The 13527-nt window shown below is 40.9% G+C and overlaps 2 protein-coding genes across 4 annotated transcripts in view; both read left to right on the forward strand.

Moving 5' to 3' along the window:
• The first annotated feature begins 163 nt into the window (after positions 1-163).
• On the forward strand, positions 164-11007 carry daglb (diacylglycerol lipase, beta). The gene is made up of 15 exons (XM_084342450.1): positions 164-971; positions 1094-1245; positions 2313-2487; positions 2575-2842; positions 2974-3096; positions 3230-3357; positions 4082-4208; positions 4375-4458; positions 5059-5136; positions 5269-5349; positions 5923-6050; positions 6358-6426; positions 7143-7215; positions 7305-7558; positions 9960-11007. The coding sequence occupies exons 1-15, from the start codon at positions 877-879 to the stop codon at positions 10153-10155; spliced, it is 2031 nt and encodes a 676-aa protein (XP_084198576.1). The 5' UTR covers positions 164-876; the 3' UTR covers positions 10156-11007.
• Positions 11008-12021: 1014 nt separating this feature from the next.
• The window catches only part of spag9b (sperm associated antigen 9b), a 45328-nt gene continuing 43822 nt past the window's right edge, over positions 12022-13527 (forward strand). For all 3 annotated transcript variants that reach the window (XM_084342873.1, XM_084342875.1, XM_084342874.1), the window contains exon 1: positions 12022-12601. In XM_084342873.1, coding sequence (XP_084198999.1) covers positions 12302-12601 — 300 coding nt within the window. In that variant the 5' untranslated portion in view covers positions 12022-12301. The remainder of the gene's footprint in view (positions 12602-13527) is intronic.

The raw sequence follows: 13527 nt of genomic DNA on the forward strand, positions 1-13527 counted from the left end.
GAGATTACAAGAAACTTTAGATGTTATGATGTTTTTGTTATATTGCGTGAATTGCTATTTTGTGAACAATACATCGAAGCAACGATAAGTAAACAGTATAGTTCACAAAGCCGTGTACAAAACTAGGTGGCATTTGGGAAGAGGGGCGCTTTTATTAGAGGAAGAAAGAAATACCGGAACCCCTGTACACTAGCCTCTGTTGCAATAGTGTACCATTAGCGGGCGGACACTGCTCGTTCTAGAGCACAACAAAACAAACCAGCTTTCTACATTTGGCTATGATTGATGTTACCTACACTTCTGAGATGAATAGGTAACGTTCGACATAAAGCAAAACATTGATACGACTAACAATACGACGATATAACAATATTAGCGGTTGACGTACGGCATTCGTTCTATTTTTTACGGAATCGTTCAGAGTATTTTTAGCTAGCTTTCGTGTTAGTAACGTTAGCCTACGCTTGTCACGCAATGATTCTACTGGCTGTCGTTAATGTTTGGCAAGCTGTGCGTTGATATATCGCAGACCGCAACACTGTCTATGAGATAAATTTTACTTGGGCGTTCCTGGCTAACGAGTTAGGTCACGTCGATGGGTACACATTTCCTTGATTACTCAGCTTGACGTTATCGTGTAGCTAGCTAACATAGGCAAAACCATTTGGTAACCTATATTCATTTGGCAACGCAGGAAAGTACGTTATTATGTGACGACAACGGGTCAAGCTCGTTTCCTGCCACTGTAACTGCTGCTTTGGCAGTGGAGACATGCAAGGCTTGAAGTGTCCATTGTTCCAGAGAATCCTGTCCACTTTCTAGTGGTGAGAAGATAATTTGCCACAAAAGAGATATTTGGGCTTGTCAACTTGCAAAATGCCTGGACTCGTGGTGTTTGGTCGGCGGTGGGGGATCGCCAGTGACGACCTTGTCCTCCCCGGCTGCTTCGAACTATTCGTCCGTGTACTTTGGTATGTTTTTACCTTCATAAGTGGCAATTACTCACTGTAGACTCAGGACACCTGATGTCCAGCTACATAATAACATTCATTGACTCTGCTCTTGTCATTCTCTACTGTTATTTACTTCTCAGGTGGATTGGCACCATGATCCTGTACACCTACCACAAGGGTCATTTTGACTGTAATGGGAAAGGAGTACTTCACAGCTATCTGGTTGGACTATTGGTTGTACTGGCGCTCATCATCCTGTCACTGCTGGCTATTGTCTATGTCAGTGCTCGAGGTAAATCAGCTGTGGTTTATCAGGATGATTAGACATGAATAACCTATTGTAGGGGTGGGTGTCTTTTTTGATCACAGCAGCAAATGTGTCAAAATACAGGTTGTCTGCAAAATGCAATACAAGAAGTTTGCAAGACAGTTGCTGCCTACACAACACCATTCAGAGTTGGACTCTTAAATGAGATAGTGTCCTGGGTTCTTTACTCCTCCATCACAGCAAACTAAATATCTTTAGGTTGTGGACAAAAACAAGACATTTGTGGATGTCATCTAGGGCTTTGAGAAACACTGATCAAATCACTGAACATTTTCACTATTATCTGACATTTAATAGACCAAATAACTAATCAACTAATAGAGAAAATAATTGACAGATTAATCGACGGTGAAAATTATTACAGCAACATGTACACAACAGTTATAAACTTGCAAAAGGCTGAATGTAGTATATAGTATGGAATAGTATCCAATTTGCGATTTAATATGACATCCCGTTGATAGTATTCCTAGGCAACTTAAAACTTTTGCATTTCAGTGTTGGGCTTCGACTGAGGATCATTTTCAGAATAAATTAATCTGCAGATTATTTCGTATTGATTGATTCATTTGTCTATAAAATGTAAAAACAAAAAAATGTGTTCTCATCACAATTTTCCAGAGCCCAAAGCGACATCTTCAGATTGCTTTGTTTCTCTAACCAACTGTCCAAAACCCAGTCCCTCTTCATTTACTATCATGAATGACAAAGAAAAGCAGCAAATCCTTACATTTAAGAAGCTGGACCCAGCAAATGTTTGACATTTTTACTTGAAAAATGACTGAAACGATGAATCGATTATCAAAAGAGCTGGCATTCATTTTCTTTTGATCCAAAAACTGATGAATCGACTTATCTTTGCAGCTCTTTTTCAGGGCGTTGCTTGCTTGCTTGATACTCTGATGGAACAAGTTTTTTGTGGCATCATTACCTACTACTGTAGTACAGCTAATTAAACATTTCCCTTTCACAAGTGCAAAGCAAAGGTATATTTTTTATTAATTACTCTCATTTCTGTGCTCGTTTCTCAGGTACCATTACGAACCCTGGCCCCCGGCGCTCTATCCCTGCACTGGTGTACCTGCGAGCTCTCCTGTACCTCCCTGAGCTGGTGTGGGCCTGTTTGGGAGCTGTCTGGGTGTCTGATGACAGCCAAGGCTGCGATCCTGCCACAGTGGGTGCTGTCATTGCAGCAGTGGTTGCCAGGTAGGTTCTTTAAGGCGATGAGGTCACAGTTTATAATTTGTCAAAGGGCTGTTTTGATCCAGCATTTTTCTCTTTGTGTCACAACAGCTGGATCATCCTGCTTTTCACTGGGGTAGGCGTGGTGTTTGTGTTCGACCCATTGGGCAACCCCCGTCCTCAGCCTGCTGCCATGGAGCCACTGGGAGTACAAGATATGCAGAGCAACGAGGGCGCCCAGTTCCTCTTCACAGCTCGCTCCCTGGCCGTCAAAGTGTGGGAGAGCAGGCTGCGACTCCTGTGCTGCTGTCTGCCGCAGGACGAAAGTCACCGTGCAGCGTTCTCCAGCATCGCACAGCTCTTCAGCGGATTCTTCTCTGTAAGGGACACCTTCTCTTCCTTTGCTTTTGATCTGGCAGTTTGTGGGTTTGGGATAAGATCATAGTAAAAATCAAGAAAAACTAAAACAAACTGTGTGTGTGTGTGTGTGTGTGTTTGTGTGTGTTGCAGGACACAGACCTGGTTCCCAGTGACATAGCAGCCGGTTTGGCTCTGCTGCATCAGGAGCAGGATAAGATGGAGCAAAGCAGAGACCCAGAGGTCATTATTGATCACAGCCCTTCCTCTCCCGTCGTAAGTACACCTCAGAGCAGTCAGGAATATTGGTAAACCAGCGAGGAAAACCATCGATGTCATGCAAGTCTGCCAGATAAAATCCTAATTCTTCAATATTTTTGCTTGCTTGTTTATCTTTAACCGTTTGAAGGGAGAAGATTTGGAAGCAGAGTTGGAGAAAGCAGCTCACTGCATGCAGTTTGCTGCAGCAGCTTATGGCTGGCCGTTGTACATTTACTCCAACCTGCTTACTGCGCCCTGCAAGCTCAGTGGAGACTGGTAAGATGGACTGTTGTCTGAGTCAGTTAGGTTAGTTTAAAGGGACAGTTCACAAAATAAAAGCTCATCCCAAGTGAAATGTCCAAGTGGTAATTACAATATATCAATGAAATTGACGCAATAACACTTTTTATTTAAATTATACTTTTAAACTATTTTTATGTGAAATATATTTAATTGATGAGTAACAGTTTATATAAAAAATTACATAGCATTTAATTCCCAATTCCAATATTTTTCAAATTGATCATTATAGGTTTTCAGTTAAAGGGCAGAAATAGGCTGCCTCAAAAAACAGTGAACTACAGATTAAGTTTTTTGTCCTGCAAAAGGTTGGATTTTCTTCTGCTTATAGAGAAAAGACAAATGCTCTTATGACAGCACATAACTTGGCCTACAAGTTACGTAATCTCAGCGTCAGAGAAACATAAGGAAGTAAAACATTTATTCTTAGATATTTTTACTCAGTTGAGCCTTATCAAATCTGACGCCTTAGTAATAATATGATAGTGAGAACCAAAAGGATGAAATCAGTAATTGGAACAAGAAAACCATAAGCATAAATAGAGATCATGTTTACAGTTTAGTGGCTTTGTCTTCTTGTTTTACATCTCAAAAATCTGTACCCAGCTACGGAACTGCGAGATTGTTGACAGTGTCTCTGTCTTTGGTCAACTGGCTTATGTTGCCTTTGTTCACAACCAAATCAAAATGTGTGTTTCAGCTGTAGGAGTCATGCGGGTGAGTATGACATCGTCGGAGGAGACCACCTCGGTTGTCACTTTTCATCCATCCTGCTCAGCACTGGTTTGCAGTACAGAGACTTCATCTATGTCAGCTTCCACAACCAGGTAGACATTTTATTAGCTGTCACTGTCAGGAGCACTCCTTTGTGTTGATATTTTAGGTTCTTCTCAGTTGTATTCCTTAGAGGTCAGCACCTGTCCAACAGTCTCAATGATTCAAACTGTTCAGCCATGTTCTGTGGATCATGTAGGCAAACTGTTTTTGTTGCAGATCTATGAGATCCCCTTCTTTGTGGCTCTGGATCATAAGAGAGAGGCTGTTCTGGTGGCTGTCAGAGGAACACTGTCACTGAAGGTGAGTTGCGCCTTTTTGAAAATGTTTTTCTTTTCTTATATCATTTTTTTGGGAAAAGACAACTGTTTATTACTTTTTTATTCACCAGGCCAGATTTATCTGACACTTGTTGTCCACATGTGTAATAGAGATGTGATTTATTTTTTTTGGTCAGTATTTTCATCAGTCATTCTGTGCAACTGCTGTGAATTTGTAGTGCTTCCTGTTTTCCTTCCATCTCCACTTACTGTTTAGAATCACTTCCCTGTTTGTATGGATGACTTGATAACTGAAAGAAGAGTTCTTCTAACGGCATGAGCCACTAAAAATAATGTTTGTATAAAAAAAGAAGATTTAAGTGAAAGTGTGGTGCGTAAGTGAGGGTGTTTGAATGAGTGTATCAACGCATGTGACAGTCATAATCCATATATTCCAATCCTGTGTATGTTTGTCTACAGGTCTGAATCTTGTCCCCCAGCATTGATTCTGAACACAGGAATTTGTTCTCTACCAAAATAATATTCTACATGCAGCCTTAAACTGTTGCCTTTGACATTTGGTCTGATACGTGGGTAATCAGATTCTCAGGCTATATTATCTGACACGGTGTCTGTCCTGCAGGATGTCCTGACAGACTTGTCTGCTGAATGTGAGAACCTGCCTGTAGAAGGAGTGTCTGGAGCCTGCTACGCTCACAAGGTCATTGTCCTTTTAAACTCACTACTCTCAACTTGTGTTGAACTTGTGTGATGTTTACACCACTCTCAGGTAGGATTATCTAAGGTGTTTGTTTTCCAAGATATCAACGCATGCATGTGTCTCTTACTGCAGGGCATTTGCCAGGCGGCAAGTTATATCTACAAGAAGCTGGTCAACGATGGCATCCTTAACCAGGCTTTCAACATTGCACCGGTAAGAAGTGTAACAGAGGTCAAAGACTACATTTCAGCTGCAGCAGACATAACTGTGTTTTATCGTAATTCCATCATAGCTGGAAGCAACAAGATATTATCAGTGGGAAAGTTCTGCGTGGATGGTAGAGTTCAGGCAGGGAAAACTACATGATGCTAATTTGCAATACTTCTGATAAAAACCACAAAAACACCAAAATCTGCTTTCCTCCATTAGCCGGTACAAACACACACAGAATACCTGTGTCCAGTGAGGTTTAAGGGCTACATATACATTTTAAAGTGTTAATTTACATATTCTATAAATATTGCAATTATCTCTGTTTTACAGCATGAGGTAATATGTCCACTTAAAACTTGTTTTAATGGCTGACTTTATTTTGACGGAATATCTTTTTTGTGGTAATCATCTATTTCATTTCTTGCGTGAAGTACTTATTATTAAATTGTGATGTTGTTGGCGTACATTTTCTAACCATTTATTGATACGAAATAACAAAAAAACTTGCGAAGGTAATACGTCGATAACAATCCTCAGAGTATGTAATGTGTCTCCTCATTCCTGTATTTCTAGGAGTATAAACTGGTCATCACTGGTCACAGTCTGGGTGCTGGCACAGCCTCAGTGCTGGCAGTCCTCTTGCGCAGTTCCTTCCCCACCCTGCAGTGCTACTCGTTCTCTCCACCAGGGGGACTCTTGAGGTAATGATAACTGTACAGTAGCACTGTGGCAAGTACAAACAGCTTACAGTGGACAGACTGGGACTGATTTCTCCGGTCAGTTATTGTATACAGTTAAAAAAGACACTTATTTAAGGAACAGGTTGAAAAATGTCTCGTTCATAGGCACCCAGTATAAGATAAAGATGTATGATAAAGATAGCCCTGTTATCAAATGTATTTTTTACAGGTCTAACTTAAAACATGTGATGTTTATATACTTTCTGCACTCTCAATTATTGGCCACAACTTCCATTGTAACAGGGTTTTTTCGATCTGTTATGTACAGTAAAGCTTTAGCTGATTACTCCAAGGACTTTGTGGTCTCGGTCGTACTGGGAAAGGATCTTGTTCCCAGGTAAGACAAAGCTTTTTTACTGTATATTCTTAACAGCCATTAGAACATATTATTTAATTAAAGGTGCGCTGTGTAGTTTTGGGGAAAGACTTCTAATTGGAAGAGAAAGATTTTCATTGATTGATTGTCTGACAAACTAAATAAATGAACTCTTTTCATTTCATGACTGAATTAACTGACCTTAAAGGGAAACCCAGTTTCATACTTTAGTTTTACTTTCTCTACATGTGTTTCCTCTGAGAACAGCTTGTTTCAGTAATGGAAAAAAATAACAATTTCTGTTTGTATTATTCCTCATTGATATTGTAAATATTAAAATTCCGAGTTTAAACTTCTTTTCCAAAACTACATAGTGCCCCTTTAAACTAGCACGTCTTAATGAATAAATGTAACCCTATATTAATACTGGTTACATCTTTGTAGCAATTTAATTTTGTTGTGACAATATTCACTGTGGCTTGTGTAAGGTAGATATATTTTTGTGTGTTAGCAGCACTGTAGACTCTTGTCTTCATAGGCCAATATGAATGTGCTGTGGTGCATAGACTATTATAGACTAGTGCGTGATGGCAATTCTATATTTGGCTCTGCCCTGTTATTACAGGCACAGAGGAGAAAATGAGTGCAGCTCACATGCTCCATTTTCCTCTGTTCTGTTAAAGCTGTGTTCTCCCTTTGCAGTGTTTAATCAATCAGCTATCACTCTGTTTGTACAGGCTGAGCATTCCTAATATGGAGGATCTGAAGAGAAAGATTCTTAAGATAGTTTCCAACTGCAGTAAGCCAAAGGTAAAAAACAAACAAACCATGGTTTCACACCTTGACACCAATGTTCAGTATTTTAAGTCACAGTCAGTCATTTTCTCTGTATTTTCCAGTACCGCATCCTGCTGCAGGGGTGTTGGTACGAGCTGTTTGGAGGAGACCCAGACGACTTTCCCACAGAGATGGACGACAGGAGGGAGGAGGAGCTTAGTCAGCCGCTGCTTGGGGAGGAGTCACTGATGATTCGCCACTCATCATCCTATCAGAGCCTGGCGTCAGATGACTCTCCTGCCCACACAGCTGCACATTTACCTCTCTTTTTGCCTGGACGCATTCTGCATATCACAGAAGATGGGCCGTCACGGAGGTCTGTCTATTGTTAATTTTCCATTCACTTTACAGCAAATTTGATGTTAATATGAGCAGCTGAGTAGGAAAATGTGTGCCCTCTAGCTGAGGTAGAAGTAGGATGTCGGGGAAGCTTCTATTACGCGGACGATAAAGGGTGTTTTAGGCGAATAACATTATCGATATTTAAAAAAATCCAAGAATGATATTAATTTTCTTTACAACCCATACAATTAATAACCGTTTTTGATTAGGTTCCTCGAAAAAAACAAATAAACAACTGCAACCAAAAGATTTACTGGCCGGGACATTTTACAGTTGAAGCATAAACTTGACACTACTCTATGCTCGGTAAACTATAGAATGGTGACACTGTTATCAGAGTCAGAATCAGAAATATTTGCATGCGTTACAGCTGCTCCCATTCAAAGTCCCAGAAATATGCAGAAGAATAAAAGCGATATATAAGAACAACAAAAACAGAACAAAATGACAAGAAATGTACATTCTCCTAGAATATATCCATATTAAAATACCTTTACTATAATACCATTATAATACCTTACTTTTTTTGGGATGTCTGTACTGTCATTACAAGCTGCCAGAGGTGTCTGCTCCGTGTGCCAGCAGGCCAGCAGCAGAGTCGCAGCACAAAGTAACAGGAGTCACATTTCACTTTAGCATGGAGAAAGGAGAGCTGACTGACAAGATGATGGCAGAGGATTTGTTGTCAAAACACAAAGCATATTCATACATACACTACCAGTCAGAAGTTTGGACACACCTTCTCATCCAATGTTGTTTCTTTATTTTTATTATTGAATACTGAAGACATCCAAACTATGAAGGAACACATAAGGAATTATGCAGTAAACAAAAAAGTGTTAAACAAACCAGAATATGTTTTATATTCTTCAAAGTAGCCACCTTTTGCTTTGATGACAGCTTTGCACACTCTTGGCATTCTCGCAATCAGCTTCATGAGGTAGTCACCTGGAATGGTTTTCCAACAGTCTTGAAGGAGTTCCAAACCATCTCAACTGGGTTTAGGTTGAGTGATTGTGGAGGCCAGGTCACCTGACGCAGCACTCCATCACTCTACTTCTTGGTCAGATAGCCATTACAAAGCCTGGAGGTGTGTTTGGCGTCATTATTCTGTTGAAAAACAAACGATGGTCTCGATTAGCACAAACCAGATAGGATGGCATGTCGTTGCAGAATGCTGTGGTAGCCATGCTGATTCAGTGTGCCTTGAATTTTGAATAAATCACCAATAGTGTCATCAGCAAAGCACCCCCACACCATCACACCATCACACCTCCTCCTCCATGCTTCACGGTGGGAACCACACATGTAGAAACCATCCACTCACCTTTTCTGCGTCTCATGAAAGACTCGGCGGATAGAACCAAAAATCTCAAATTTGGATTCATCAGACCAAAGTACAGATTTCCACTGTTCTAATGTCCAATCCTTGTGTTTCTTGGCCCAAACACTTCTCCTCTTCTTGTTGTTCTTCCTCAGTAGTGGCTTCTTTGCAGCAATTCGACCATGAAGGCCTGATTCACACAATCTCCTCTGAACAGTTGTTGTTGAGATGTGTCTGCTACTTGAACTCTGTGAAGCATTTATGTGGGCTCTAATCTGAGGTGCTGTTAATTTGTGGTTTCTGGGTCTCTTAACTCTAATGAACTTATCCTCTGCAGCAGTGGTAACTCTTGGTCTTCCTTTCCTGGGGCGGTACTCATGAGAGCCAGTTTCATCATGTGTTCGATGGTTTTCGTGACTGAACTTGAGGATACACTCAAAGTTCTTGATATTTTCCGGATTGACTGACCTTCATGTCTTAAAGTAACGATGGACTGTCGTTTCTCTTTACTTAGCTGAGTGGTTCTTGCCATAATATGGATTAGAACAGTAGCTGAATAGGGCTATTCACTGTATTGAACTGTGTACCAACCCTAGCTCTGCACAACACAACTTGTGGTCTCAAACACATTAAGAAGGCAAAAAATTCCACAGATTAACTATTGACAAGGCGCAGCTGTTAATTGAAAACCATTCCAGGTGACTACCTCATGATTCGATTGAGAGAATGCAAGAAGTTTGTCATCAAAGCAAAAGATGGCTACTTTGAAGAATATAAAATATAAAACATATTCTGGTTTGTTTAACACTTTTTTGTTTACTGCATAATTCCATATGTGTTCCTTCATAGTTTGGATGTCTTCAGTATTAATCTACAATGTAGAAAATAATAAAAATAAAGAAAACCATTGAATGAGAAGGTGTGTCCAAACTTTTGACTGGTCGTGTATATCTATGTATTGTTCAGTCAGTCCCAAAAAGATGCCTCAGACTCTGAAATGAGAATTCTGAGTATGATTTACCACCAAACTTCTTTCTGCCTTTTTCCTCAGATCTTGTTTTTCCCAGGTCCGTTACCGTGCAGACTGGTCCAATGAAATGGCCTTCAGGAGTATTTTGATCAGTCCCAGGATGCTCTCGGATCACATGCCTGACGCTGTGCTCCGAGCACTCAGCAGTCTTACCACCGACAGGCCCTTCTCTCTCTGCCCGTCGTCTTTAAACAACAGCCAGCACAATACTATCTGACATGTACCATGTACCATAGACTGACTCCTTACAAATGTGCTCCCAGACTGGATTGTAATGGTATTGGAAGACATGAAACCACAGAGATTTACCTGTTGTGATCTCCATGAATGAACCTGATTCTTTAAAATGTTGGCGCAGAAGTACTTTGTTAAATTGCACTTTTTAATTATTGAATTCCTGTCATTTGTTTTATTTCAACTCTGAGTTACTCCATGAGCAACTTTATGCTATGATCTTTGAATGTGCGTTGTGTACAATATTTGACAGTGCTGCAGTTTTACTGTGACGTCAGTGTTCTACATTTTATGTTTGTGAGCGCTGTACGGCTGGCAGAGGCTGCCTCACGGTCACTGAAAGTGGCTGATGTTGTCTTCCTTATCTGTGGGGAGGACTGAAGAGCAGTCTGGTCCAGGATGTGAGGATATAGGGCAGGACTGAAGCATTATGTCTTCATTGTGTCGTGACTAGTTAGTCTGTCTTGTGTTTAATGTCTTTAAACATCAGGGTGAACAGTGCCTATGCATTACAGATAAACAAGTAAACAGAATTGGTTTACAGAAAAGGACTGTTGATTGCAGTGTGTTTACATTAAGTTTTCTTCTGCATTTTCTACAATGCAGTTTTAATAATGCATGGTGTTCAGCAAACGATATACATAAGAGGTAGACTGAATGTACTTATACATTATGTGGGAACCTGTTTACTTGCCATGGATATTACTTCTTTTTTTTCAGGTAATGTATAATAATAAGTTGAATCAGAATCATCTGATGCCTGCATAATTGTTTCACATCCTCAGTACAATGGATTGGACTCCTTGATGCAAATAAATGCTTTTTGTGAAGCGCACTCCTCATCCCTGGATTTCTTTTCTAACAGCAGGGATACAAGCATAACCCCCGAAACAGCAACCTGTTGAACTGAATGCAAGTGATCCAGATTTTGAGGAAAATTGGAGGCTTAGAAGTTGAATGAGTCTTCTGACTAAAGCCATATGAGTCAATGGGAGGGGTGTGAATAGTTCTGAATTGTTTCCAATGAACAGATGACTCCGCGTCCGCTACAGCTTTTACTCTATACTACATCAACCCTGTTTAGCATGTGACGTAACCGCGACGTCCCGTCACCAGCACATGACATCTTCAAGTGATCCTCGTATGTCCCTACATCCAAGCGCGGACACGGCAATTTCAAGCGCGGCTGTTGACTGAACAAGTTGTTGCTACTAATGAATTTACATGAAACATCGAACTGTAGACTGCAAACCGGTGACTGCTTTATTTGTTCTGCAGCTTTAGAATGAAACAGATATAGTACGCCAGTAACTGATGCATTTGCAAGGTAACTCAATGAAAAGTAGAAAATAAACGATGAGAAGTGCGCATCGCCCACGGCTGTAACTGAAGAGATAGCCACAAATAAACTGTTTGTTCTTGTAATCAGTTGATACGGGTTGTTGTCCGCCCTCTAAACGTCACATTACTGCAACTATAAAGCAAAAGGTCAGGAGAAATGATTCTTTTAGACTTTAAACTAATGAGATGATAGTGTTCATTCCTACTGTTTGTCGCCACTCATCCGTTATATTGTAGGACTCTAGCCTTCCAACTTTTTTCCAACAGTGTAGCGCTTTCAAATTATATTTTGATTGCACCTTTTGCCTTTTTGTAAAAAAAAAAAAAAAAAAAAAAAAAAAAAAAGTCATTTTCAGAAATTAGGTAGCTTATTTTCCATACATCCGGTAACCACTGAGATCAAATTTGACGTTGTCTCTGCAGTGTTTACTACTATGTTATGTTGTTAAATTGTGTTCATCTCCAGCTTTCCGACGGCACTTGAAGGCAGCAGCAGGAGCTCATCTGTTGGACAGGGAAACTAATCAGGAACCAAGTAAAGACTTTTCAGGACTGCTAGCTACCAGGCTAGCAAGCTTTTAAAGTCAGCCGTCCAGACGACTTAGTGTTATAGACTTTGTTTATGAAGTACAGTGTATCTTCTGTACAATACATAACGTTCAAGCTATGTTTTAGTAACACCGCTTTGTTGCGCTGAAAGTAGCAAGGCGGACAGCCTCTGGCCAGCTGAAGCTTGCGGCTAGCTCATTAACGTTAGCTGGTAAGTAAGTGCAAGCGGAGGCAGGAAAATGGAGCTAGACGACGTAGTCCTGTATCAGGACGATTCTGGCAGCTCGGCCATGATGTCAGAGCGGGTCTCAGGGCTGGCCAGTTCAATATACCGTGAGTTTGAACGGTTAATCGAAAAATACGACGAGGAGGTAGTGAAGGAGCTGATGCCGCTGGTCGTCGCCGTATTGGAGAACTTGGACTCGGTGTTCGCTGTCAACCAGGAGCACGAAGTGGAGCTGGAGCTGCTGAAGGAGGACAACGAGCAGCTCGTCACCCAGTATGAGCGAGAGAAGGCACTGAGAAAACACGCCGAAGAGGTGGGTTTAACTCCCAAACTAATTCATCACCCGGATTATAGATTAGGATCTCGTATTATTTGCTTTGGTATGAAAAGATAAAACGCCAAGCCGAATATGAAAATCTGGCAATTCCCTGTTGTGATGCTCATCAACTACATATCACATCTCAGTATTCATGAATAAGTACTGTATATGAAGTATGTGAACCATCATTTAATTCGGCGTAGTTTGCAGAACCCCATAAAGCAAGTGTTTGAAGAAGAATTGCACTTTATAAAGTGGTTGTTGATACTCGCCACGGCCAACTATCGGGTTGAATTGAAACTATGTTAAAAGAAGACTAGCGTGATGGTTTGCAGGTTCATGAAAAAGGTTTAAAAAAGACCGCCTGCACACACACACACACACACACACACACACACACACACACACACTGTAATTTAGCTGCGACCTCATGTCACCATAGATGCCAGTGACTCTCGGGACCCAGTTGCAGATGCAGTTGATGCGGCATCAAGCTTAATAGGCAGCACGGGTGTTTAGCTTGAAAGACCTCAACATTGATTTCCAGTCAGGCCTGAGTTATGCAAACCACCCAGTGATTTGTTTATCAGGAGGCTGCTTTCTCCTGCCTCCAACAAATTCAAATCAGTCAGTGATCACATTCAGCTTCATGATTAATGACTGTCTCACTGCCCCCTCATTTAGCTCAACCCAAGTGACACACCTATTGCCATGCTCATTATTGCCTCATCACTATGGTGCAGTCTGTGTTTGGACAGTGACATATTTGCAGTTGTTATTGTGCTACACCAACAATCTGGGTGAAACTTAACGGTGTGTTTACGCCGTTATTAGGTCAGTGCTTGGCCTAGTTTTCTTTAACTGCACTGTATGTGACTTTAAGTGATGGTGCATTATTGGCAACTGGTTCACAGTGGTCG

Source organism: Pagrus pagrus, assembly GCF_965226575.1.
Source record: "Pagrus pagrus genome assembly, chromosome: 21".
Lineage (NCBI taxonomy): Eukaryota > Metazoa > Chordata > Actinopteri > Spariformes > Sparidae > Pagrus > Pagrus pagrus.

Excerpts from the sequence above, each read along its gene's own strand:
- daglb (XM_084342450.1), top strand. The coding sequence starts at position 877 with ATGCCTGGACTCGTGGTGTTTGGTCGGCGGTGGGGGATCGCCAGTGAC. Across the intron at positions 2,843-2,973 it reads TCTTCAGCGGATTCTTCTCT|GACACAGACCTGGTTCCCAG; the intron begins GTAAGGGACACC and ends TGTGTGTTGCAG. Across the intron at positions 5,137-5,268 it reads GAGCCTGCTACGCTCACAAG|GGCATTTGCCAGGCGGCAAG; the intron begins GTCATTGTCCTT and ends CTCTTACTGCAG.